The following is a 27,585-nucleotide window of genomic DNA, read 5'->3' as shown; positions in this document are numbered from 1 at the left end:
GCACTCATAGTTCATAGTGCCTCCTGAGTGACAAACACTCAGCCAAAACTAACCCACAAGTCGCCTGCCACCTTGTCATAGCCATTTTGAAGACCTTTGCTCATTACCCTGATCTCCGAAAGCACTTCTTCTCTTACCTTTGGGATCAAACAATGGGATTTTCATCCAACCAGCTGTCTAATCTTGAAAGCTCTATAATCTTTTATTTCTCCTTCACCCTGTGTATCTAATCTCAGACCTATAAGCCCTCGAATCTACCTCCACATCGCCTTTCTCATCCCTCTCTTCCCCAGGCACTGCCTGAGCTCAGTCCCTGAACACCTCTTGTGTGGCCTGCGCCAACAACTGCTAACTCACCTCTCCCACCCGCCCCCACTCCGCTTCTTGGGCTCCTCGCCCTCCCTGCTGTGTTCCACAAGCCCCCCACCCCCATCCCCAGCTTAATTACATTCTTGAACTGGAGAGAAAAAGGCAGAAGCACAGTCAGCCCTGAGGGATTGGTGCATTTCCCTAAGTAAACCCATAGGAATCCAATGCAAAGCAAATGGACTGCGACTTGTGGGCTCAAAAGATAAATGAAGATTTTCTTAATACCGCAAATGAAGTCCTCTGGGATAAGGCTCCAGACCAGCTCACCTGTCCTCACCCTGCACCCCCAGATAGCTCCTGCATGTGCATTCCTGGCGATTAACCATGCATTTCCAGTACTCAGACCTGTGCTCCCGCAGATCCCACTGCCCCTAGGTCCCTAAGCGCCCCAATTTTTTCCATCTGTGAAGCACCTCTGCAATCTCAATTCCCCATTCAAATGTCACCTCCTGGGGGTAGCTTTTCCTGCTCCGCCAGTGAAACTCTCACTTCCTTCAGCAGGTCTGCACACCGCTGGGTGTACGTCTCCTGGCATTAGGGCCCATTTGCATCACCTCCTTGGGACCATGAAGTCTTCATGTGGCTAGAACCCAGCACAGTGCTCAGCCTGTGGTCAAAATTCAATAAACAAACACCTTCCAATGGTTAGGGCTGACCCAAGTAAAGAGATGCTTTTGTCCTGCATTGGTCTCAGCGAACACGACAGAGCAGTGTGATTTACTGAGATGTCAGTTCATGCTTTCTTCCCGCATCTGCTATCAGCACTTTTCCTTCTTTCTTCCGAGAAGGTAAGCCACTGTATGTGTGGAGTTCTAGACTCCCAGGCCAGAGTCACCTGAGATTTTTATGGGTTTTGTGTATCACAGGGTCATGAATGGAAAATGCAAGTTAGGGGCACCTGGGTGGCTCAGTGGGTTAAGCCTCTGTCTTCAGCTCAGGTCATGGTCCCAGGTGCTGGGATCAAGCCCCACATCGGGCCCTCTGCTCAGCAGGGAGCCTGCTTCCCCCTCTCTCTCTGCCTGCTTCTCTGTGATCTCCATCTGTCAAATAAATAAATAAAATCTTTAAAAAAAAAAAAAAAGGAAGTTGCAAGTTATCCATGAAAGTTTCCATTTGGACAGTAGTTTGTGGAGGAAAGCCAATGTCAGAAGGGACTAGAAATGGGTATTCTTGAAGGCCAAGGAAGGACTGAGTTTAAGGGACTGTCCTCTGTCCGAAACCCAGACCCCATTCCCATGTGCCTGCATGGGTGATGGGAGGGACCACTCCAGAAAGCCTACAAGGAATGGACATGGCTCACCAGAGTGGCCAGTGGTGTGAGCAGCTGGGACAGTCACCTGACTTGGCCTCCATGATGTTCTGGTCTTCAGCTGCAGCACCTCAGACTGTGGGAACATCATGATGGAACCGACAGTGGACAGCAGACTGGGCCCCATGCCAAATCTGTGCATTGCATTAGCCTGGGATTTTTTTTTTTTTAAGATTTTATTTCTTTATTTGACAGACAGAGATCACGAGTAGGCAGAGAGGCAGGCAGAGAGAGAGAGAGGAGGAAGCAGGCTCCCTGCTGAGCAGAGAGCCGGATGCGGGACTCGATCCCAAGACCCTGAGATCATGACCTGAGCCGAAGGCAGCGGCTTAACCCACTGAGCCACCCAGGCGCCCCGTAGCCTGGGATTCTTATACGAGCCCAGGGAGTGGGCAAAGTTATCTTAGTAATAACTGAGATTGAATTTTATCTCCAGCTGAGCAACTAATTCAATGTAATTTAGAGAAATAAAGGACTGTGACCTAAAACAATGATAATATCATAATCTAAAACTAACACCTACTATACAACATTCACTCAGATCCCCCAGAACATCCTTGAAACAGATTTGGGACATAACATTCACCCATTCTGACTTTGAACACACATTACCAAATATGCCAAGATGCTATTACACAGGAAATAAAAATTTCTGGCACATGTATGTATATATATATCTGTTTAAAACTGTTAGGAAGTCTTTTTTGGCATGCGCCAAATAGAAGAAGTGACATGTCTCTTCAAATCATAATGGTTCTCAAAGGCAAAGGCAGAAACTATCCAGGGTGACCAATGCCAGATTTGCAATGTACAAGGATGTAAGGGGAAAAACGCAGTCTCTGGGGAAGTACAGTTCTAGAGCATGGCCACAAGGTGGCAGAGTGACCCCGTCATCACCAGAAGTGTACTGTCGCAGGTAACAGTTTGGAACATAGGATGCTGGAAAATTTGAGAGACTGTTAATACAAGATAGATGAAAAGCCTGTTCCTAGAGAACTTTCCCGCTGAGAGATTTACCCTCATATTATTAATATCCTCGTTTTATAGAGGCAGGCCCTCCGCAAGCCTTACAAATGTTGAGCCCCTGGCTTGAGGATCAGCCTGCTGTGTTCTGCAGAGGATAGAGACCTGTCATAAGGCCTGGCCCTGCTTGCTGGCAAAAAGTGACCACCAAACAGGGCTCTAATCTGAAACCCCCTCAGTCCCAGGGCCTTGGTAAAGACTCCAAAAAGAAAGAAAGGTAAGAAAAGCTCAATGTCAAACATTTCATCAAAGAAAAGCTCAACTGCCTCCGCGGTAGGAGTGTAGCCTTTCAGCTGCCTGTGACCCACGCCTTCAAACCACTGCCCTCCTATCAGCACGGGTTAGTGCACCTTCTGCAGGAAAGAACGGAAAATCAATGGACAGCAACCCGAAAATTGCCATGAATTCACAGGAGACAATAAACGCTCAATATTGATTTGCAACAACAACAAAAAAAACAAGTTCAAAGAAATTTAGAAAATCCTAATGAAAGAAATGAGGACAGACATTTTTTTAAAAATGATATGTTACCTATGACTGAATGCCAAAAGAAAGCTTATTCCCCTGGCACCCTCGCATAATTCTGGAAGCTGCCACATACTCTATAGTTAAATTCCTTTTTTCTTAAAATAGGTGAAGAGGGGGGCGCCTGGGTGGCTCAGTGGGTTAAAGCCTCTGCCTTCGGCTCAGGTCATGATCTCAGGGTCCTGGGATCGAGGCCCGCATTGGGCTCTCTGCTCAGCAGGGAGCCTGCTTCCCTCTCTCTCTCTCTGCCTGCCTCTCTGCCTGCTTGTGATCTCTGTCTGTCAAATAAATAAATAAAATCTTTTTAAAAAAATTTTTTAAAAAAGGTGAAGAGGTTCTATTGCCTGCAATAAAAAATGCTGGTTATTACAGAAGAGAAGGCAACGCATGGAATTTCTCACTTGCTCACTCTATTACAAACAACAACCACAGCAGGAGGACAAGAGAAAAATGAGAAGATGAAGAATGGCCAAGGATTTTAGATGGGGCACATCTCATGTTTTACTTTAAGCTATCTGTTTTCCTGGGACATGAACGTCTTCCATTGTCCCAAACCATCATCCTGCAGTTCCCACACATTCAAACGTCTTTCACGTGAATGGATTGTATGTGTCTGACTTAAGAAACATTGATTCAGCTCTGCCTCTGGTCCGTGCAATGAAGACATGAGAGCAGCCATCAGCAGTCAAACTGTGCTACTAAGAGACACAGAGAAGCAGGAACGAAAAGCTGGAAGAGACTGTAATAAATCAAGCCCGAGGAATTCGATTTCTTTGACCTGAATGAAGAAGGACGCAGGAGTGAAGAACTGGAGCTGACCTCTTGAGTTATACAAGGAGATGTGGCTTCAAGCCCCGTGGTTCTCCAGCTTGGCCTTCATCAGAACCACCTGGAAGTGATTAAGGGGAGTGCTGAGGTGTACACACACAAACACACACACACACACACACACACACATCCCCCACTCAGGAGGTCTGGAGGGGAATCCGACCAAACATTACTAACACGTTCCAGGGGCTGCTAATGTTCTGGCCAGGTGACTATGCTTTGCAAAACACTGTTCTAGACCCAGAAAAGTAGGTCTCATGAACCTGGGGCACGTGATAAATTGGGAGAGAGCACACACATGTCTGGCAGCCAGGCTGAGAAAATTTTTGTTAGATTATCTACAGTTTGAAATTTATTTTTGTAGAAAAGTTTTGCTTTTCTACAAGCAAAGCACAAGACCACGTGATCTTTCTAGATGAAAATTGGGCAATACTAGATTATCAAATGAGCACATCCTTTGATTCAGCAGTTGCATACCTGGGAGTAAATAACAAGTAAATGCCCATTAAAAGACAATTGTTAAATCACAAAATAATCATCTTCCATGAGAAAACGTTCACAATGTACTATGAAGCGAAAGAGTGGGTCCATGTAGTATATATCACTGTATAAGACAGTCCTATGGAAAATGTCAGTCTATAAACTGATTTTTTTTTTTTTAAGATTTTATCTATTTGTTTGAGAGAAAGAGAGAGAGCAAGCACATGAGCAGCGGGAGAGGCAGAAACAGGGGGAGAAACAGACTCACCCCTGAGCAGGGAAACCGATGTGGGACTCAATCTCAGGACCCTGGGATCATGACCTGAGCCAAAGGCGGGTGCCTAATGACTGACCCACCCAGGCGCCCCTATGAACTGATCTTTAACATCAGTGAAGGAATTAATAGCACTGACTCCTTCACTGAAAATCTTTTGTCATAGCAAAGAATGTAACAACTTAATCTCAATATCTTCATATACTCAGTGGAGATAAAAATCAGGATTTATAGAAGGTACGTTTCTTTAAGGCCTTAAAGAAATTAAAACAAGTGCTTTGAAAACAGAAAAACATCATCAAACACCTGCCTGATTTTATGGAGAAGCTAGGATATGTGCCATCATATTCATACCATACTGCTTTTTTCAAATAGTAGTTAATTGCAATATAGCAATGAGTTTAACAAATAATTTCAAAAGAAAAAAACAGAGGATCAAGAAGTATTCACATGCCAATACAACTGGATGTATGGATGAGTGATCTACCTCAAATGTGAATTCAAGACTCTGACCATAGTACATACAGAGCTGATATGGATGCACCCTTCCCACCACAGGCACATAAAATTCCAGAAAAAAAATAACCAAAAAAAAATACATGTAATTACATAGGTGAGCTCCAAAAGACAAATATTTCCCAGATTCCAAAAACCAAAGAAAATCAAAGCCAGAGCCTCAGCAATCCACTGGGCTTTACTTTTTTTTTCTTTTTCAAGATTTTATTTATTTGAGAGAGAGCACAAGCAGGGATGGGGGTGGGGGCGTGAGGGAGAAGCAGACTGCCCACTGAGCAGGGGCTCCAATGCAGAAGGCGGAGGCCAGGGCAGAGGCTTAACGGACTGAACCACCCAGGTGCCCCTGCATGGGGCTTTAATCTCAGATTTAGGGGCGATGGGTCTATACAAAGAAGAAGAACAGGTACTAGACGTCCATCCACACCTCCCTGCCAGAGTGAAGCCCAACACATTAAAGAACACTCTTGCCAATGAAACTTAAGACCATACAAAGCCTGCTTACTAGCCCAATCAAAGAGCAAAGATGTTTGCTAGTGCCCTGGATCTTGAATTTAAAAAAAAAAATCACCTGTGAGAAATAGAAATTCTAAGCTTACACAAGGTGAAGTGTCTAAATTTTATTTTTCTACATTCACAGTTTAAGAACTCCAGATGAATAGTTAATCTAAAAAGTGATTCAGGACCCCTAAAATCCCTAGGGATCCAGTAAACACAAGAAAATCTCTGTCCTTAGGGACTCACTCCCAGCCCAAGGTGTATGGGAAACTCTCACTAAAGATGAGCTAGCAAAATTAAATATCAAAGACCACATGAAGAAATAAATCACCATCAAGTTTAATCAGCAGACATCAAAGTTGACACTTCAAGAAGTGGGAGCTGTAGATGAATGTAAGAGTCTAGAAAATAATGTTTTACAATAATTTAGAAAACATACTGAAGCAATAAAATACTTTGGGAAAAGGATTTTTTGAAGTTATGAAATATTAATGAAAATTACCATCTCTGGAGTGAAAAATGTTTGGTAGGTTAAACAGCAGAATAGACCTCACTTAAAAGTGAGGGGGCACCTGGGTGGCTCAGTGGGTTAAAGCCTCTGCCTTCAGCTCAGGTCATGATCTCAGAGTCCTGGGATCAAGCCCCGCATTGGGCTCTCTGCTCAAGAAGAGAGCCTGGTTTCTCCTCTTTCTCTGCCTGCCTCTCTGCCTACTTGAGATCTCTGTCTGTCAAATAAATAAATAAATAATCTTTTAAAAAAAACCTGCTGAGGTAGAGAATGAATCTAAAGAAATTCTGTAAGAGGAGAAGGGAGAGAGAAAGAGAAAGAGAGAGAAAGAGCAAGAAAGAACATGAACAGGACTGGGTGGGTAGTTGGCAGATAAGAAACACAAGAAGCTTCACTGTATGTCAGTCTGAGAAGGTCTAAAAAGGAAAGAAGTGAGGGATAGGGGAAGAGCTAATACTTGGAGATGATAACAAAGAACTTTTCAGAATCAGAGATGAGGATTAACATTAAAATGTCTTGAACAAAAACAAATCACACACACAAAAATTTAAAATTAGGTATAAATCTAACAAAATATGTACAAAATCTATGTGAGAAAAGCTACAAAATTCTGATGAACTAAATCAAAGAACTGATTTAGTTGAACTAAATCAAAGACAGACATACTCCATGTTCATTGATAAGATTCAATACTGTCAGGATGTTAGGTCTTCCCAGCTTGATCTGTAGATTCGATGCAATTTCAACAAAATTCCCAGAAAGTTGTGTAATGGATGTTAATGAACTGAATCTAAAGTTTATACGGAGAGGCAAACGTCCCAGAATAGCGAACACAATATTGAAGAAGAACAAAATTAGAGGCTTCGAGACTTACCAAAAGCTGTGGTAATCTGACAGTGTGGTATCAGGGAAGAGATAAATAGATCAACTGAACAGATTAAAGAGCTTGGATACAGACTCGCATAAATAGAATCAACAGATACCTGACAAAGGAGCAAAGGAAATACAATGGAGCCAAGAGAGTCTCTTCAACAAATGGTGCTGAACAACTGGGCATCCACGAGCCAAAAAAAAATCTAGACACAGACCTTATATCCTTCACAAAAATTAACTAAAAATGAATCATAAACCGAAATGTAAAATGCAAAACACTGAAACACCTAGCAAGGGGAAAATATACCTGACCTTGGGCATGATGATGTTTTTTTAAATACAACACCAAAGGCAGGAGTCATGATACAATTGATAATCTAGACTTTATTAAAATTAAAAATGTCTCCTCTGTGAAAGACAATGTCAAGTAAATTAGAAGACAAGAGAAAGACTAGGAAAAAATATTTGCAGTAAATGTATTTATAAAGATAAAGAACTGTTATCCAAAGTACACAAAGAGCTCTTAAACTCAACAATAAGAAAATAAACTCAATTTTTAAAAAGGACCAAAGAGGGGCACCTGAGTGGCTCAGTGATTTAAAGCCTCTGCCTTCGGCTCAGGTCGTGATCCTAGGGTCCTGGGATCGAAACCTGCATCAGGCTCTCTGCTCAGCAGGGAGCCTGATCCCCCCCCTTACTCTGCCTGCCTCTCTGCCTACTTGCGATCTCTGTCAAATAAATAAATAAAATCTTAAAAAAAAAAAAGGGACCAAAGACCTTACTAGATACCTCATCAAATAAGACATTCAGAGAGCAAATGGGCATATGAAAAGATACTGCATATCATATCTCATTATGGAAATGCAAATTAAAACAATATAATACCACTATACACGTATTAGAATGACAAAAATCTGGAATACTGACAACATCAAATATGGGCAAAGATGTGGAGCAAGAGGACCTCTCGTTCACTGCTGGTGGGAATGTAAAATGGTGCAACCACCCTGGAAGACAGTGTTGTGGTTTCTTACAAAACTAAACCCACTCTTACCATACAATCCAGCCATGTGCTTTTTGATATTTATTCAGATAAGTTGAAAACTCATGTCCACACAAAAATGTTTATAGCAGCTATAGTCGTAACTGCCAAAACTTGGAAGCAATCAACTTGTACTTCAGTAGGTGAATAGATAAATCAGCTATGTTACATCCAAACAGTGGAATATTATCCAGCACTAAAAAGAAATGAGCTATCAAGCCATGAGAAGACCTGCAGGAAACTTAATACATATCTCTTAAGAGAGTCTCTTCAACAAATGGTGCTGAACAACTGGGCATCCACAAGCCAAAAAAAGAAAAAAAAATCTAGACACAGACCTTATATCCTTCACAAAAATTAACTAAAAATGAATCATAAACCGAAATGTAAAATGCAAAACACTGAAACGCCTAGCAAGGGGAAAATATACCTGACCTTGGGCATGATCTTAAGCCAATCTTAAAAGGCTACCTACTGTATGATTCCAACTATCTGACATTCTGAAAAAGGCAAAACTGTAAAAAAGATCAGTGGTTGCTGGGGTGGCAGGGTTGAACAGGCAGAGCACAGGGTATTTGGGGAGTGAAAATGCTCTGTATGAAAAAACAGTGGGTGCATGTCATTATAAATTTGTCCAAACACACAGAATGTATAGCACCAAGATCGAACTCTAACGCAAACTGTGGACTTTGGAAGATTATATGTATCAATGTAGGTTCATCCTTGGTGAATAAATAAACTAATGCACCATTCTCTTAAGTAATGTTGATAAGGAGACTATGTATACGTGGGGGCAGAGAGTATATAGGAAGTCCTTCTTCCTCTCAATTTGGTAATGAATTTAAAAAATTCTTTGAAAAAAATATACATCTATTCATATAATGAAATTGAAATGGAAAATAAAAGAACTCTTAAAATCAACCAAAGGGGAAAGATAATGTAACTAAAAACTAAACTATAAGTTACATTTCTCATTAATGATAGATGCCGACAGTATGAAAAATCATGTATTAAAATGTCAAGGGGAACTCCATTTTTGGACAAGATGAAATAAATGTTAAAAAAAAAAAAAAGGAGGAAGAGGAGGAGGAAGGGAAGAAGAAAGAAAAGAAGAGGGAGAAAACTCCAAGATAAGTCCACTCTCTATAGCTCAGGGGTTCTCAACCTTGGCATTATTGATATTTCGGACTAGATCATTCTTTTTTGTTCAGGGCAGGGGTTGGGCTATTCTGTGCACTGTAGCATATTTAGCAGCATCTCTAATCTCTACCCAGTAGATGCCAATAAAAACTTCCCACTTGTGACAGCAAAAAATGTCTTCAGACACTGTCGGATGTCACCAGTAGGGCAAATCATCCCCAGCTGAGATCTCTTCTCTCCAGCCAGAGCACTTGGAAGAAGACAGCCTGAAAGGACAGAACCTCTTTTAATCCACTTAGCCCAATCCAAGCAGACAGTTTGAAAGAGCCACATCCCTGTGCCTCCCCACCAGGCACTGTGGAGACCTAGGGGAGGAGCCCTGCTGTCCATCATCCCTATACTTCCAAAGCAGGAGCGTGCCTCATCCTCAGAGCATGTGCTGCAGACAGGGCAGGCTGGAGCCTCAGTGACCACCCCTGCTGTGCACTAAAACAACAGCAGGAAAAAAGCAATGGCCCCGCCCTTTCTTCACTCGCACAGTGACCACAGAGGCCACAGGCTATGAAAGGAAGCACTGTCATCTGTCATGCTGTACCAAGGGAAGGACGACAAAGCTGCGTCACCCTGCCTCATCCCAGCTGGGGGGTGAGGGGTGGCAGTGAAGACGACAGAGAAGAGGGAACTGGATAAAGAAAACGTACACATCTGCGAAGTTCTGAGCATACCCCTAAATGGTCCATGCATACAACCAGTCTCAAACAGGAAAGTTGCGAGAACTGAACTAGAGTGAGAAACAAAATACACATGCCCAACATTCTAGAAGGCACGGGGTGAGGATGTCATCACTCCTCATGGATCTCTGCCAATTCTGATTGGAAAAAAAAAAAAAAAACAGTCAAGAAAAGGAAAATGGAAAGACAAAATATTGGTATTACTATGAAATTAGTTTTGGCCTCACTGACCCTCGAAAGTCTTAGGGACCTCCACCCCCCTAGGGTTGCTAGGTCCACACTTTGAGAACTGCTAGAGTAAAGAGGGGAATCCCAGGAAAAGAAAAGTCTCTCAGTAAAGAAACAGACTGAAGTTGACAAGCATGTGCATAGCTATGCAAGGCACCATGCTTATTCAATCGAATGACAAAATTGAGGAAATAAACCTAAAAGTAGATCTTTCCCTCATAGAACATATAGACTAGAGAGAAGCCAAAAAAGAAAAAAAAGGGGGGGGGGTATAGATAAAGTGAGCAATGGGTTGTGTTGAGAATCTGTTGGATAGCTGCATCTGTTGGAAAGTTTATAAAGACTTCAAACAGAAAATAGCATGTGATTTGGGGCACAATGGGGGTACAGAATCTCTTTTAAGAAAGTAAGTCCAGACTCCTCCTTTCCATTCATTTTATATAGGCTGATTTTATCAGATAAAAATGTAAATCAAATGCTTGTCTCTAGGATCCAACTCAATTTATTAAAACTAGGATAGTCTTACCTTAATTACAAGTAGCTAATGACTGTGATTATATCTCTCTTACTGGAGAATAGCTTTTGGGTGATAAGTAAAAACCAAGAAAATCAAGATGTTCAGAGTTTCAAGAAAAGAACATGCAATAAAAATCAATATTTACCGCTGGGGGAAAAAAAAAAACTCCTCAGAGGAGTTTCATATCCTAAACTCTGAGTCCATTTTAGAGCACGAATTCAGCCCGCAGTTTGTTGTCACACAGAACAGTTTTGTCAGTAGTCAGGAATTCTTCAGTTTCCAGGTACCCGTCATCCTCTCAGTAAGTCAAAAACAAGTTTGAAATGGAGAAGATCATTTACAAGAACATAACATGAAAAGAGGCTTAAAACCTTAAATAATCCCTTATCCCTTTATGATGCTTCACACACTGACAAGGCACCTTAATAAAATCCATTTGCCCCCATGAGAAAATAGCTTCTCTTTGATAGAGTTCTCATTCCCCTTATTTTTCTCCTTTTGGGACCTTCACTGGCATTTTTTAAAAAATTCAATTAGCCAATGTACAGTACATGATTAGTTTTGGACAGAAGGTTCAATGATCCCTTAGCTGCATATACCCCCACACAGGACTCATCACATCACATGCCCTCCTTCATTGATTTTCAAGCTTAATTTCACAGCTTTGTACTGACTCGTTTGATTTTTAAACTCTTCCAAAAATGAGACCCTTTGAGTGTTTCAATTTTTAAAAATTTTTAATGGCTTTCATAAAAGTAGTTCACAAAGCATATCATCTGCTGCTTATTTGAAGCTCCCTCAGCAGCCTCTCATTCAGCCGTGACTTCCCCAATAACGGCTCCAAGACCAAAGACTGCCCTTCCCTACCACACCAACCTTCCGACAGCACAACAGTTCTCTGGGAGGTGGGAGGAGAACATTTTCTTTTCTGAGCAAGGCAGTTACCATTTCCAGGCTTTACTGCCCCCGTGTTATCTGAAGTTTTAAGGAGGAATGGGATGCTCCAAACAAAAAGCTAACTGAAGTAGATGCTAAAAGTTTCATGGGCGAGTATGGAAAACAGACTCTAAGATGGTCTCCAACTGTCCCCACCTTCTGATACTCATACCCTTGTGTGATGCCTTCTCTTTGAGTTCAGGCAGAATCTATAACTTGCTTCTAAGCAAGAAAATATGTCAACAGTCATGAGGTGTCATTTCTATGATTCTATCAATTAAGATTTTAATACCTATCTTGCTAGGAAATTCTGTCCCTAGCTTGCTGTGATGAAATAAGGGAACATATTGAGGAGGTTCATGTATTAAAGACCAGAGAATGTCCTCCAGCCAACAAGAAATGGAGATCCTCACTCCACGAGACTGCAAGGGTCTGAATCCTGGCAACATGGGATGTGCTGATAATAGGCCAGTATAAGCCCGGAAGTAGATCCTTCCCTAATCAACCCTCAGGCCTTCTGAGGAGAACCTAGCCGTGGCTGGCAGACTCATCACAGCCTTGCAGACTCCCAATTCCCAGAAGTCCTGCCCAGACTCCTGACTTTACAGCACTGGGAGATGGATGTGCTGTTTTAAGGCACTAAACTTGTGGAAACTTGCTGCGCACCAGTAGATAACAAATACGGGGGAGCACAAAGAAAAATAATGATAACTATAATTATAATTGAAATTATCACCACTAAAATCTAACAATTGATTCTATGCTAATGGCCAGTCAAGAAGGACATTATAATGTGCCTCTAAAAAGTCTAAGGACAGGATGGTAGAGTGTGAGGCATAAAGGGAAATCCTCTACTTTCTGACGATGGAGAAGCAAGGCCCGGCTGTTTGAAGGCAGTCTAGCTGCTGGGGACTCTACACACTTGAGGCTGACAGAGCCAGTGTGGTTCAGCCAAAGTTCAAAGGAATAATGAAAGGGAAGGGAAAAAGAGATTGGCAGGTAAGCAGAGTTAGAGCATGGGCTGAAATGCAAGAGAAACGGGGAACATCAAGATGGGCAGTGGGAGTATGAGACAGAGAAAGGCTACTCTCAGAACAGGATGGCCAAGGTCAGGACCAGCAGGGACATCAGGCAGATGAGGTCATTATGGACATTACTAGAAGATTATAGCCTTTTTACACTTGATCTTAGCCAAAAGGCCAAGAAGCAATATATTATGCCTTTTTAAAGCTCAATAATGGGTCAACCAGAAATTTCCTTAGGCTTATTGATATCATTGGAAAGGATTTATAAGACTTCAGAGCCAGGAGGGTATCAGACTCGGGGGAGGCACCCTGAAACAAAACCCATCCAGTTCTACAACCACCCATCGGTCATGCCCAAGTGAGGAACAAGACCTCAAAGCCCAAAGAGATCACCAAGAACAAATCAGCAGAGAGGATCCCACAGCCCTGTTGCATCTTCCATAAAAGAGATAGCTGTCGTAGCACATCTCAGACCCCAACCCTGAAATCGCCCTACGTCATTAAAAGTTGTGTGTGTGCCCGTTTGCCACAAGCCCACGTGCTCCTGACACACGCTGCAAGCACGCTTGGGTAAAACAGTAAGCCTTGGGAAAGAAACGCCATGCTTTAATACTTCTATTTTAAATCTGAGTTCTCTACCTTTGGGTGATTTCTCCTGGATTCACTTCTGTAGAGTCGTACATTTCTAAACAGCTAATTTAATCTTCATTTTATATTCTTTACAAAGGAAAAAAAGGAATCAAAGACTGGGACTCCCATTTCTAAAGAACAGATTATTCCTGTAACATGAGGCACACACTATGGAATGGATCTTGTAGAGGGTGAGGAGACATTTATTTGATGGCTACCATGTGCACCATCTCATTTAATTTCCACAGCTTCTCAGAGTGGAATAAAACCAAGCCCTGGGAAGTTAAACAATTGACCCGCGGTTGCCCAGACAGTGAGTGTTAGGTCCAGAGTTCAAAGTTTGAGCACTTATGAAACTAAGCCTGTACTTTCTTCCACCATCACACTGAGTTCATCAACTTTTCAATTGTCTATTGAGCTAAGTCAATGGAAAATCTAATTTTGATTAAATAGATTGTAATAGATTAAAGCAGTATATAAATGTACTAGTATGCAAGCCAGGGCAATTTTCACATAGGGTGGATAAAATCATTTTATGTGTCTTAATCTTCATTTCATTGTAAATCAAATTATAAAATGTGACATTACATTCCTAAAATTAGAACTCTCAAGAACATTATACTCTTATTTTCAATAAGAAAATCTATCATAAAGGGATGGTATCTATGCATAAATTTAAAATGCCGAAGATCAGATGTGCATAATCTAGTAATGGGAGCGTAAAAGCTATGTATAAGAATTTTATTTGCAATATATGCTTTAGATACCTCCTTAATTTATTAAGAGTTGTCAAAGAGTTTTACCTCACTTTAGTATATACATCATCATTGTTAAATGGCATAATGGGCATCTTTCTATCAGACCACAATGCTAAATAATAGTTAATAACTTAATGGTACCCTCGTGACCTAAAAGAACAAATGTCATCCAAATCTATCCTATGCAGGAAAAGGCTTATTCCTCCCACGAGATCTGGCCCATTTCTACACAAAACATTAAAAAGTCAGCTCAGCAAGAAAAGGCTCCTCCGGGCTTACCAAATCAAAGATGCCATGCTGAAATTAAAGCATATGGAGTTCTTCTAGCCATGCAGGATGAAGTCAGTCATTCTGACTTTTGGAATGTTTCAATAGGGTCACATCAAGTAGGTAAAATCAAAATACTGTCTCCAGACCCATCTTTATGTTTTCTTCAAGAATTTTAATTCTTGGTTTAAAAACAGGAGGAGGAGTTGGGAAAACACAAGAAAAGGCAGTTCTCAGATCCTTTTTCTAAACCATTTATAATTACCAGGCTTAGTCAGCTTTTCAAACTTAAAACAAGCGCACAACCCGCATATGTCAAGTTGATATGTCCTCAGAACTCTGGTTTCTATTCTATCATACTAACAATATCCAAATGCTATCATCTCTTATTGCGGAATTGTTACTTTTCCTAAGTGCACTAGCAGCATGGGCGTTATGGGAGGGGAAGAGTGTGCAGGGGAAAATGTTGAGGCATCAGTGGTTAAAGGAACACGGTATCTGCATTTACTTTCAGAATACCTTCTCCCAAAAAAGTAGTGGAGAGATAGATGCAATAAGACAGGAAAAACACTGAGTACATAGAGTACCTTATTATACTATTCTCCCTTCTTTTTATGTATATGAAGTTTTCTGTGATTAACAGTTTTGATAATGTTATGACCTCAAACCAAAATTAGAGGAGTTCAGAGTAAGGGTCTTTCAACATGATTTTTTTCAGCAAGTAAACTCAATGGTAATAGATCACAATACCTCGAACCACAGATTGTCATCCCACCATTGTCATTTATAAGTTGTTGAGTTTTTTCTTTCTTTGTTTCTTTTTTTTTTAAACAGAAGAGCTGTAAGAATAGTGGAGAGAATGCCTAGATTCTCCAAAATGTTAAAATTTTGCCACATTTTATCTTTCTTCCTTGTATAACACACATATACATATAAATGCACACATATGTACTTATTTTTCTCCTAAACCTTTTGAGATTTGGTTGCAGACATCATGCCCCCTTACCTATAAATACTTCAGTTTCCCTTAAGAATGAAGCATTCCTTTCCAAACTACAATAAAAATATCATAGTTAAGGGATTTAACTTTGATACAAGGCCATTATCCAATATACAATCTTTTTCAAATTTCACCAATTATCACACATTGTCTTTTGTAGCATTTTTTTTCTCCAATTTAAGGTCTGATCCAAAATCACCCACTGTCTTTACTTGTCTCTTTGGTCTCCCTCAATCTGGACCAGTGTCTCAGCCATTCCTCATGCAATAGACTTTTGTAGAATGTCTCTCAATGTGCATTTGTCTGATATTTCCTCTAGATTTGAACCAGATTATAGGGGCACCTCAGTGGCTCAGTTGGTTATGTATCTGCCTTCAGCTCAAGTCATGATCCTGGGGTCCTGGGATCAAGTCCCACATCGAGCTCTCTCATTCAGTGGGAAGTATGCCTCTCCCTCTCCATCTGTCTCTCCTCCAGCTTATGTATACACACAACTGCTAATAAATAAACAAAACCTTAAAAAAAAAAAAAGAACCAGATTATACATTTTTGGCACAAGGGGCATTGGGTCCTCCCCAGTGCTCCATATCAGGAAACAAAGGATATCAGTTTACTCCATTACCAGTGATATTAACTTTGATTACTTGGATTAGGTAGTGTATCCCCCAGTTTTCTCTCCTGTAAAATTACCACGTTCCCCTTTGCAATTAATGTAAGTCATCTGCAGGAAAATTCTCCAAGAATGTAAAAATTCTGGTTTTCAAGTTTTCACACAATAGCTTAGCACGACGGATGACTTTTGTGTGAATCATTACTATGATGGTTGCAAAGTAGTAATTTTCCAACTCTTGGTTGGCCTCTATTTTTTAATTGGCACTATTTGTAAGCTTTTTAATAATTACAGAATTGTAAACAAGTTTACCCAAGAATGGGTCCATTTTCACTCAAAGCCAAACAATTTTCTTTCAAATCCTAAACATCCTAAATCCTGAATGCTATCTAGCAGAAGTTCCAACCTTCACCTACTAATGACCTGTGCTTGATTTTTCTTTTCTCTGCTCTCCTTCCTTCTATCCTGAACACTAAGCACAGAGTAGAAGTTGCTGATGGGGCATGTGGGCTGGAGAAAAAGAAACTGCAGGTTACTGACCAAAAGTAGAAAGGAGGGGATGGGGGATGGCCACTGGTGGAAGTGGCCTGGGTGGGTAGCTTGGTAACGGACCAAGCAGTACTGACAGAAGATCAGCCACTAAACGAGGAACAACCAAATGGGGACCAGATGTTTCCTTTATGAAGCCAAATGTTCATCAACAACAGCAACAAGGACCAATCCACTCGAGACTTGCCTGAGATTTCTGGGGCGTAATATAATTACATATTTCCAACATTGCCCAAACATGACTTGCTGTCTCTGAGAAATTATTCTCATAAATAGACTACAGCGACTTCAATAATAAAGACTCATAAGGAGAAATATTAATAATGAAACAGATGACATAAATGGAAGAAAAAGAAAAATACTTCACTGTGATTTGGAAACAAAATTATCTGGAACACTTGTTACTGAGGCAATCACAAAACATAGTTCAAATACGTAAGTACCACCACTTTATACAACAGACTGGGTTGTTTGTGCAGTTTTTTCCTGCTAGTCTCTTACCTTTTATTCCTATTGCAATTCCTCCCAATTTTTCAACTTTTCAAGATCTTATAACCTGAATTATCCAAATAAAAACACAAATAACGGGGCGCCTGGGTGGCTCAGAGGGTTAAAGCCTCTGCCTTCGGCTCAGGTCATGATCCCAGGGTCCTGGAATCGAGCCCCACATCAGGCTCTCTGCTCAGCAGGGAGCCTGCTTCCCCCTCTCTCTCTCTGCCTGCCTCTCTGCCTACTTCTGATCTCTGTCTGTCAAATAAATAATAAATAAAATCTTTAAAACACACACACACACACACACACAAATAACCCAAGGGGAATTTAGTCTGAAGATCCTAAGTTCCCTACCATTTCACGATAACTCATTGAAAACCAAGCTGAGGCCCTCAGATGCTCCACTCGTCCTCGGGAATGGGCTCCTAGACAGCATGCTGTCTGGACAGAAGGATATTTTTGTTCTATTTGTTACATTCTTTTTCTGAAGGTTGTAAGTTGCCAGGCAAATATTTTTAAAGTATCTCTGTATTTTATATCCATTTACATACCACATTCATAAAGAAGGTCCTTCTGGATTCCTTCCAGAAATGACTGGAGTAGAGCATTCAGATTTTGCCTGGTTTTAGAACCAATATTTCTCTCAAGGGGAAATTTCCTGGGGGAGAAAAATGGGGGAAACAGTCAGCTAGAGCCCTCAGGCAGCACTGTGCCCAGCTTTGTTATGTCTCAATGAGGCCATGTACTCGCTGCACAGTGACAGGACAGGACTGCTGAAGAAGTGATGGTCACTCTATATGCCTACCTGCCTCTCACCTGAGGAGGTAGAGAAAAGGATAGGAAGCACCGTAGCTTCAACATCACCTGGAACTTGTTAGAAACGTAAATTGTCAGGCAACCATCCAACGTGACTATATCAGAAGTGCTGGGCTGGGGCCCACCAGTCTTTTAACAAGCTCTCCAGGTCATTTGGATACACGTTTAAGTCTGAAACATACTACATTAAAAGATGATTAGATAGATAGATAGATACAAGAGTATTTTTTAAAAGCTCTTGGGCTAATTATAATATGTAGCCAGGTTGAGGACTCTGCCTCTGGGAGGAACTCTGGGCGCTAGTTTCAGGACCACATTGATGCTGACTGTAAAAGGACTATGGGACTTGAAGCTGTAAGCATGGTCAAGATTTAGGGAGAATTTTTCAAGACACTGGCTGAGAATGCTTCCCTTCTCTTCATTTCCATAGTAGAAACACGTAGGAAGTCTCTCACATTACTTCCGAGTAAGAACAAAGACAAACTAATTATCCTCTACACTCTGGAAACTTTTCAGATTTCCAGCTCCATCCCAGCTGAGAATAAACAGATTTAAGACTATGCCTAAAAATCGGTTCGTGAGATAATGTGGTTGAATATTATAATTTTTTTCCATAAACAAAATCAATGGAATTAAGTTTGATTCTTCAGTAGAGTTGAATATACCATGTAAGGAAATAAAAGAAACAGTTATCTAAATAAATTGGGACAGAAGTATGCCGTTTTTTTCTAGAATACCAAGTAGATCATCTTTGCCCAAAATACAGAAAATGAATGACAGAACACAGTCCTACAGCATTTGTGTGATGCACAAATACCTATGGGAGCTTCAAGCTACTTTGTTTTTGTTTTCCTTAAGAAATACAGTAAGGCCAGGTGCCTGGGTGGCTCAGTGGGTTAAAGCCTCTGCCTTCGGCTCAGGGTCCTGGGATTGAGCCCTGGATCAGGCTCTCTGCTCCGCAGGGCGCCTGCTTCCTCCTCTCTCTCTCTGCCTGCCTCTCTGCCTATTTGTGATCTCTGTCAAATAAATAAATGAAATCTTTAAAAAAATATTTTGGGCACCTGGGTGGCTCAGTGGGTTAAGCTTCTGCCTTCGGCTCAGGTCATGGTCTTAGGGTCCTGGGATCAAGTCCCGCATCGGGCTCTCTGGTTGGCAGGGAGCCTGCTTCTCTCTCTCTCTCTCTCTCTCTGCCTGCCTCTCTGCCTACTTGTGATCTCTGTCTGTCAAATAAATAAATAAATAAATCTTTTAAAAAAATAAAAAAATACAGTAAGGACAAATGTAATTATCTGCCTCTTTATTGAGTCTTACTTTATTAACAAAAGCCTGAATCCGTAATTTCTTTTCCTATTTAAAAAAAAAGTTAGTCAGACCACCTATTTATAAATGAGGAGAGAAAAGGGGATGCTTGGTCCAGATTAGCTTGTGTTATCAAAACATGATCTACATATTTTTTTCATTTAAAAAGAGAGAGGGGCGCCTGGGTGGCTCAGTGGGTTAAGCCGCTGCCTTCGGCTCAGGTCATGATCTCAGGGTCCTGGGATCGAGTCCCGCATCGGGCTCTCTGCTCAGCAGGGAGCCTGCTTCCTCCTTTCTCTCTCTGCCTGCCTCTCTGCCTACTTGTGATCTTGTCTGTCAAATAAATAATAAATAAAATCTTTAAAAAATAATAAAATAAAATAAAAAAATTAAAAAAATAAAAAGAGAGAGAGCATGGGACGCCTGGGTGGCTCACTTGGTTAAGCAGCTGCCTTCGGCTCAGGTCATGATCCTAGTATCCTGGAATCGAGTCCCACATCGAGCTCCTTGCTCGGCAGGGAGCCTTCTTCTCCCTCTGCCTCTGCCTGCCATTCTGTCTGCCTGTGCTCGCTCTCTCTCCCTCTCTCTCTCTCTGACAAATAAATAAATAAAATATTTTTTAAAAATTTAAAAAAAGAAAGAGAGAGCATGTTTGTATCTCCACACATACAAAATGATGGTAAAGAGGGTGAGCAACCACCCTTTACTGAGGGCCAAATCTGTGCCCATCACTGTGCAAAGATAGGTCAGCTTTGTCCTGACTTTAAAAATAAAGAAACCGAGGACATCTGACATGGTCCCACTACTAGTGAATTTCAGAGGTTTAAAATACTGATGTTTGTCTACAAAAACCCACACTCTCTGCACTATACCAAAGTTGTGTTCTTGGCTGGGATAATAGTCTAAGAGAAAAATAATGATTGCAGAAATGTCAACCCCCATCTTCCCATCTTTGTCCCCTCTCACCCCTCAAAAAAGCCTACCAAAGCTCCTCTCTAATCAATATATCATTCATTCATTCATTCACTCAAGGGTTCCCTAAAATGTGCCGGGTGTGTGATAAGGGTTTTGGACACAGCACCTCCTACAAAATTAAGTATGGGGCAGGTGTGACTAATGGTTTTACTCTGACCTCCCTTTGGGACCCTATTAATATGCATCCAGCTTTCAATTCTTCTTACTTAACCAGCTTTCATAGACGTGATTCCATTTCCAAAAGCACTGAGCCAAGAAAGCAGTGGTGCCAAGAGGCTCCAAGGAGGCCAGCTCAGCGCCTTCCAACACTTCCATTCAGTAGTTTTAATCTACGTCCACGCGCTAACCTCACTCACTGCCCGTGGTAACCAGGTGTGGTCTCTGGCCAGCCCTCAGCTGCCCTCTGGGGACATGGCCCAGGTGGGGCCGCGGGGCAGCCGACCAGTCAGGCCCCCCGTATCCTCAGAAGGCAAGCGCGCAAATCACCAAATCACCAAACTCAAGGCGTATCTTGAACCGACAGCGCCAAAAGCTCGCGGCGTCTTGGTGGCAGGGTCCCCCAAAGGCTGGGTCTGGGCCTGGGGGCACTTTCCCCGAAGGGCTCGATGACAGGCCCCGCGGCATCCGCCGTGTCCCCTCCATATCGACGGAGCATGCCCTTTGGCCAAATCCCTCCCCGGCAAGGTGCCAGAACCACCTGCGCCTCTCAAGTCCTAACAGGCAGCGGAGGGTGATGGGCGGAGGGGCAAGGGCTCGCCCCTGGGGCTCGGGGGGACCCCGGCCGCCGCTCCCGCGAGCCTGGCACAAAGGCAGGCGTCGGAAAGAGGAGTACTGCCCACCCTTGGGGCCCCGCGGCCTCCCACCCGGGGCCTCGGCGGCCCGAGCGCACTTACTGCCAGTCGCCATGGTCCGGCGAGGTGGCTGCTGGGCGGCAGCCCGCTGCTGGGGGACCCGGCGCCGAGCCGGCCGGGCGCGCACTCCTCGCCAGGCCCCGCGTGCTCGGGAGCCGCGCCGCGCACAGCCCCTCCCGCCGCGCGCCCCCGCCGCGCCGCCCCGCGCCCCCGCCCGCCGCTCCCTCCAACCCCGCCGCCCTGCAAGCGCCCCGGGAGCCCAGCCCCGCGGGCAGAGGCGGCCCAGCTACCGCGGGCGGGCGGCTGACCCACCCCTCCTGGCCTCGCAGCATCTGGTCTCCCTCCCTCACCCTCCCCTCCTCCAGAGACAGTGAAAGCAGCAACCTGGAAACAGGCTCCTGGCCACGCCAGGGTCTCCTCCGAAGGCAGTCTCTCCAGACCGCCTTTCCCACTGTATTCCCCATTCCATCCTTGTTTTCATGCCACCTTAACATTTTCCACCTCATCTCTGCCCAAGCTTCCTGCCTGTGGCTTGGAACCCAAGAGTCAGTGCTCAACCCCAGCTGGAAAGAGCAAAGCCTGAAAAGAGAGTTGAGAGTGGGAGGCAACGCTCAACCAGGTGCCAGACAACGGTCCTTCTGCAGGAGAACTGCTGGGACACCCGCTCAGCGCCGTCCTGGTAGGTTCCGGGGTCCTGTGTCCTTCATGTCACCGTCTGTTTTGTCTCCAATGTGAAAATAGCATCTGTTACATAGTAGGTTCTCAGCAGCTAACTCTTGGGTGGGTGGCTGGATGACTGTATGACCGGAGGCCTGCATGAGTAAATGAGTGATTGACTATATGACCGGCTAGATGAGCAACTGATTGACAGATGACCACGGGCCAAACCACAGTCCCGCCAGCTAAGAATGGGCGCTTGGATAACTGGATCAGCCAGAATGAGTGAGGTAGACCGTTTTGTGGCCTCACAGGCCATTCATGCTTGATTCAGGAGGGCTCTGAGAGGAAGCTGGGACAGCTGTATACATCTTAGAATTCACAAACCGATTTTCGATGGACGCTTGGTATGTCAGTGGCAGGGATACCTGAGAGCCCCAGATCCTGTATGTAAAGAATCAAATAGCTCAAACATAGAATCTAAAGCACATGTGATCTATTTACTCCTTCCAGAGATAATCTATTTGATGCTTTTGAGGATTCACATTCAACTCCATCCATAGGGATCCCCTCAGGGATCTTCCTGGCCCTGGGCTAGAAGACAATGAGATAAGACAGGGTCAGAAGCAGCTCCCATTGGGCTGGGAAAAGCAGGGAACAACACAGGAGTCCTTTCTGATCAGTGCACAGAACCCAGATGAAAGAGGTTGACGGTCCAATCAGGTTCGACAGCGTGTCTGCAGTGGGACCCAGGTGCATCAGGTTTTTGTTTGCTTTTCATCTTTGTGTGTTTAACACAAGTGATCCTGAAGCATACTTCTAGTTAAGAAGCACAGAGATCTGGCTCATTGGTCTTTCACAGCAACCCTCTGTGGTAGGTCCCCAAAGCAAAAAAGACCCAAAATGGATCAGATGAGGGAAAGAAAAGAAGACTTAAAGATGCCCCCGGAGTTCAGGGCCTATCAGAAGTTCACAAACCAGTAGGTTAAGTTGCTGTGAGGGGGAAGATCATGAGTTAGGTTTGGACTCATTAGGTCTGGAACATTCACGAGGCTCTTTATTATTGCACCGACTTTTCTAAGTCAGAAAGAGTTGGAAAAGTGATAACTCCAAGTATAAATTCAAAAAGTGTTTTCTGAATAACGGACCTGTTAGAGAGTAGGTATATTAGCCTGGGGCCAGGTGAGGGATGAGGAGGCCCCACATATGGATAATTCTCTTCAAAAATTTGGCAGTGCAGGGAATGAAAGGGAATGGAAGAGCTTTAGGGGAAGATAGTATGGGAGGTAAGACTGGTTTTTGTTTTGTTTTTCTTTTTTAAGATACAGGATTTTTCTGGAGGAGTATTTCTGTGTACATGTTCAAGAATGTAAAAGAGAAACAACTGTTTGCTTTTCCTTAACTAAGTTGACTTTCTGGCCCCTGGCCCCATTCCACCTGGTGTTGGGGAGCTTGGTTTTAGTCAGTTCAGGGTAAACTCTGTTGATTCAGGTTTTTCTCGGGCAATTCCGTTTTCTCGCCCCCACCTTTTCTGGGGGTTGGCATCCAGGTTGAAGGAAAGAGCTGGACAGCATCAGGAGTGTTAGGAGGTACCTGGCCTTCGGGCACCATCTCACACTATGAGGGGCCTCTAATGTCTGGCGTCCAGAGCCCATCAGGCCTCCTCAGCGGTGGCTGGCCTCCAGGTGTCAGTCCGTGAGGACGCCTCTGCTGCTCTGTCCTCTCACCCACGCCCAGAGCCTCGCTGGGGCTGACGCTCCCCCTTGAAATTTCCATTGTTCTTGTGGGGAAGTCTGGCTCTCTGCCCAGGTCATTCTGGGGCAACAGAGAAACCTATGAGAGAGTTTTGGGCCTTTCTGAATGGGCCATCCAACCTCGCCTTTCTTACCATCCCCTTCCTGCAGTGGCAAAGGGGGAACTCTGCAGTTTGCCAACAAGACATTTAATGTAAAACAAACGTCCCCGTAGGACTTTCCTAACCCGTCTGGAAGTTCTCTCATCCCCCTGGCAACGGGTTCTCTCAAGAAATGGTGGGAATGGGTACAAGATGTTTTTAACTACAGATAACCGCAGAGGGTGCCTTAAACAGTAGAAACATCTTATTACATAACATCACATAACAAGGAAGCCAAAAGGAGTGAATCCAAAGTCAGTGAAAACTCAGAATCTTTCCATCTTCCTACTCTGCCATCCTTACTTTGTGGACAAGACGACGGACACAGCGCAAACACCTCATATCCTCCATGGCCTCCCAGAAGTTGGGGGATGGAGTATTCCTTCTTCTCTCTCTGTTTTTAATCAGGGGAGACATCTTTGTAGAAAGCCCTCAAAAGCCTCCTCCTTCCATTCTGGCTGCAATGGGGTGGGGTGGGGGGGCGGCTGGGAGAGCAAGTGTCTGTTGACTTCAGCTTCTATGACAGGTGGGTTCTGTTGAGAAAGACAGTGGGTAGGGAAAGCCTGTTGGGCGCCCCATCCGTATCTGCCACTGCCTTCTCACACCTCAGTAGGATCTCAGCTCCTTGCTCTCCTTTATAACTCTTCCTATCTCCAAAGCTGAGGAAATTCATCTCCTAAGAGGCTGGAAAATGGACTCTTAAAACATCCTATATTCCTGCAAATCTCTGTGTCTTGTTCATGGACTTTTGTTTCTGAAATTCAAAAGCCAAGATTCTGTCCTCTTTGGTGTTCTATGCAACCTAGGGCTATAGATGCCAAAGTCTAGTTAGAGACAGGGAAACCCACACAGTAAGTGTGGAATTATGTAACAGGAGCGAAAAAAAACACACAAGTCAGTATTAAGCAAAGATATTAGTACAATTTCAAGGGGAGAAGAAGGAGTGACTGGAGAGGAAGGATCTAAAATATTGAGGCAGGGATGCCTGGGTGGTTCAGTTGGTTAAGCAGCTGCCTTTGGCTCAGGTCATGATCCCAGCGTCCTGTGATCGAGTCCCACATCGGGCTCCTTGCTCAGCAGGGAGCCTGCTTCTCCCTCTGCCTCTGCCTGCCATTCTGTCTGCCTGTGCTCACTCTCTCTCCCCACCCCTCTGTCTCTGATAAATAAATAAAATCTTTAAAAAAAATAAAATAAAATAAAATATTGAGGCAGGATGGGGTGTTGGTTGAAAGACTGGCTGGCATCGCCAGCATAGGTAGAGTTCTGGCTTAGGCACATTTTCAGTCTCAGAAACATAGGTTGAGGGATAGAAAGTAACGACACCATGGGGTTCTGGGGTTGGAAGACGGAGGTTGAAGCAGTTCAGGCATGCTGCATGGCCCCAGAGTTCAGGATCATGTAAGGACATGTGCTTACAAGAAGGAAGGAAGCAGAGAGGAGGTAGAGGACTTAGAGTGGAAAGCTGAGAGGGAACCTAAAGCACAAACAGAAGAGGCTACAGAGAGGGCCTACCTGGAACTGGACTTCAGGAGCACGGCAGGGAAGGCGGCCATGTGTAAGCTTTCTCCAGCATGGCTGAGGAGAGTAGGCAGTGGAAGAGGACAGGACTTGGAGGCCAAAAAGAGGGAGAAATTCTAGATTGCTGTGTCCCTGAAATAGCAAGCCACGAGGTTCAGGGGGCCTGGAGGGATAAGAGGAGCTACAGAGGGAGTCAGGTGGGACTGGGAGACTGGGCAGGGGCTCAGGGCCTGGAGACCGGGAGGAGGGTGGGGAGGAGGGTGGTGGTCTGTGCGAACATTAGCCCTTTGGTCTGTGCACACATAAAGGGCATCAGGACAGAAAGGACCGGCCCCAGGGACTGCTTACCAAGTGCTTTAGCTATGGTAATTTGTGATTATTGCAGGGCTCTTCTGACTTATTATTGGGCATAATTGTGAGGCAAATGTCACTACCCACATAGCTTGAGTTCATTTCCAAAATAAGAAAGGACAAATACCTCTTACACACATTGCGTGGAAATTACCATCTAGGCTCTCTGACCCTTGGCCTATGACCACATCCTGTTGCCTTTATTAACTGTGGCTATAAACAGGAAATGAGAGCAGGCCAGGGTGAGGGGCTGCAGCCGCCCGCTCAGTAGGTCTGTGTCATCGTGGAGACTATTCTTGGTTGAGATAGCTCTTGCTTTGTGTCTTTGTTAGAGTAGGTGAAAACAGAAAAATCATTTTAACTGTGATTTGTGCATGTAGGCTGTGAGCTAATGAGCATTTTATCTGACAAGAGAGGAAATTTTTATTGTTTTTTATAAAACCTGCCTTTGATTTTCATTCAGTTTCTGTATCTGTTTTAAGCCTCTGAACACAAATACTTCCAGAACATTCCCTAAGACATGGATTATGCTAATAAACAAATAAAGCTTTTAAAATGTAGCCATTAGGTAATAAATAGCATCATGTTCGGATGGAACCGTTGCAAGTCACATTGGGAATGCGCAGAAGTATGACCGGGCTTGTCAGGTAGAAGTCTGGTCTGGGAAGTAGAGGGCAAGGCCTGGCCCGAGCCTGCAGTTCAGGGGTGCCTGGGGGGCTCAGCTGATTAAGCATCTGCCTTCAGCTCAGGTCATGATCCCAGTGTGCTGGAATCAAGCCCCACGTCAGACCCTCTGCTCAGCAGGGAGCCTGCTTCTCCCTCTCCCTCAGCCATCCCCCATGCTTGTGCTGTGTGTGTGTGTGTGTCAAATAAATAAATAAATACTCTATACAAAAGGAAAAAAAAAAGAAACTTCCAGCAGACACTGGAAAGACTCACTCACCAGAAAGCCACAGCGTTTGGGTCACTCATTCTCGCTCCCTTAGCTAGTCTATACCTGGTTCCAGGTCAGTATTTAAGAATGTGTAAGGGAGAAATTCAGAAAAGGTAAGGGAAAATAACCAGTCTGAGAAAGGAGACAGTCTGGAAACCAGCAAGACAAATGGGTCAAAAGGATGGCTTTGCTGTTCAAGACTCTGATGAACATGACATTAATTTCTTTTTTTTTTAAAGTACATTTTTGCAGTAATTCGAAAAAAGTTCCAAAATGTTTCAGCACCTCATTTCAGAAATCAGTACACAGTTATATAATATTAAGAATCTCAAGCAATACATACCCCTAATATCAAATATGCTTGGAGGAGGCTGAGGGCAGAGGCAGAGAAATGCATCCGAAAAGCTGTTTCTGTTTTTGCCAAAGATAAGCAGAGGCCAGCTTTCACCAAGCGCTGGGCCTCAGACCACCTGGTCCAGTATCATGGAGAGAACTTGTCACAAATGCCAATTCTCGGGCCCCAGCCAGCACTCACTGGAGCAGAGGCTGTAGCAATGGGACCCTAGGATCTGCTTATTAAATGAGCTCCTCAGGTGTTTCCAGCACAACCTAAAGTTAGCCAACCTCTGACCCAAGTAACAGTGGCTAGTGACAGGAATGTCAGCACCTGGAGACCGGGAATGTCCGATCTGGGAGATTCTGCTCCTGAAGCACTAATAAATTACGAATGCTGACAATCAGCCACTAGGAACGAAATTCAGAGTTAACAAACCTTTTCAATAAGTGCCTTCTACTCAGACTTAATTAAAGTCATCCCTTTAAAAATTAAAGTCCATTCTTTTCTTTTAATCCTTCATAAAGATAGAGAACTGGCCATAATTCTCAGTAATTAATTCCTCATATAGTAAGAAAAAGCTCTAAGACTCATAGGGCCACAGAGCTTCTTCTCTCCAGGCTTAAGTAACTTTCATTCTTTGTCAAAGTATTTGTTTTATCTAGAAGTATAGGATAGGATTTTTCAAAGCTGTATTTTTTTTTAGTAACTCTTAGACCAGGAGCGCTTTATGGTTGTCAGGAGACAAAACACCCACTTTACATACAACATTCAGTCTTTAGCCCTCTCAGTAAAGGGAGTGGCCTAATTGCCGAACTCAAAGGATAATTT

At 43.5% G+C, this 27,585-nt stretch overlaps 1 protein-coding gene across 4 annotated transcripts in view; it reads right to left on the bottom strand.

Annotated features, from left to right (window-relative positions):
• Positions 1 to 21,558, bottom strand: part of SYT16 (synaptotagmin 16) — a 268,943-nt gene extending 247,385 nt beyond the window's left edge. For 2 of the 4 annotated variants that reach the window (XM_032344415.1, XM_032344420.1), the window contains exon 1: positions 21,451 to 21,558. In XM_032344415.1, coding sequence (XP_032200306.1) covers positions 21,451 to 21,547 — 97 coding nt within the window. In that variant the 5' untranslated portion in view covers positions 21,548 to 21,558. Of the gene's footprint in view, positions 1 to 21,108; positions 21,212 to 21,450 lie in introns of those variants that run through there. The other 2 variants (XM_032344416.1, XM_032344418.1) reach the window with 1 other exon arrangement.
• Positions 21,559 to 27,585: the final 6,027 nt, after the last annotated feature.

Source organism: Mustela erminea, chromosome 5 (genome assembly GCF_009829155.1).
Source record: "Mustela erminea isolate mMusErm1 chromosome 5, mMusErm1.Pri, whole genome shotgun sequence".
NCBI lineage: Eukaryota > Metazoa > Chordata > Mammalia > Carnivora > Mustelidae > Mustela > Mustela erminea.
Note: the sequence above shows the minus strand (reverse complement) of the source record. Positions and strands in the feature narration are given on the sequence as shown.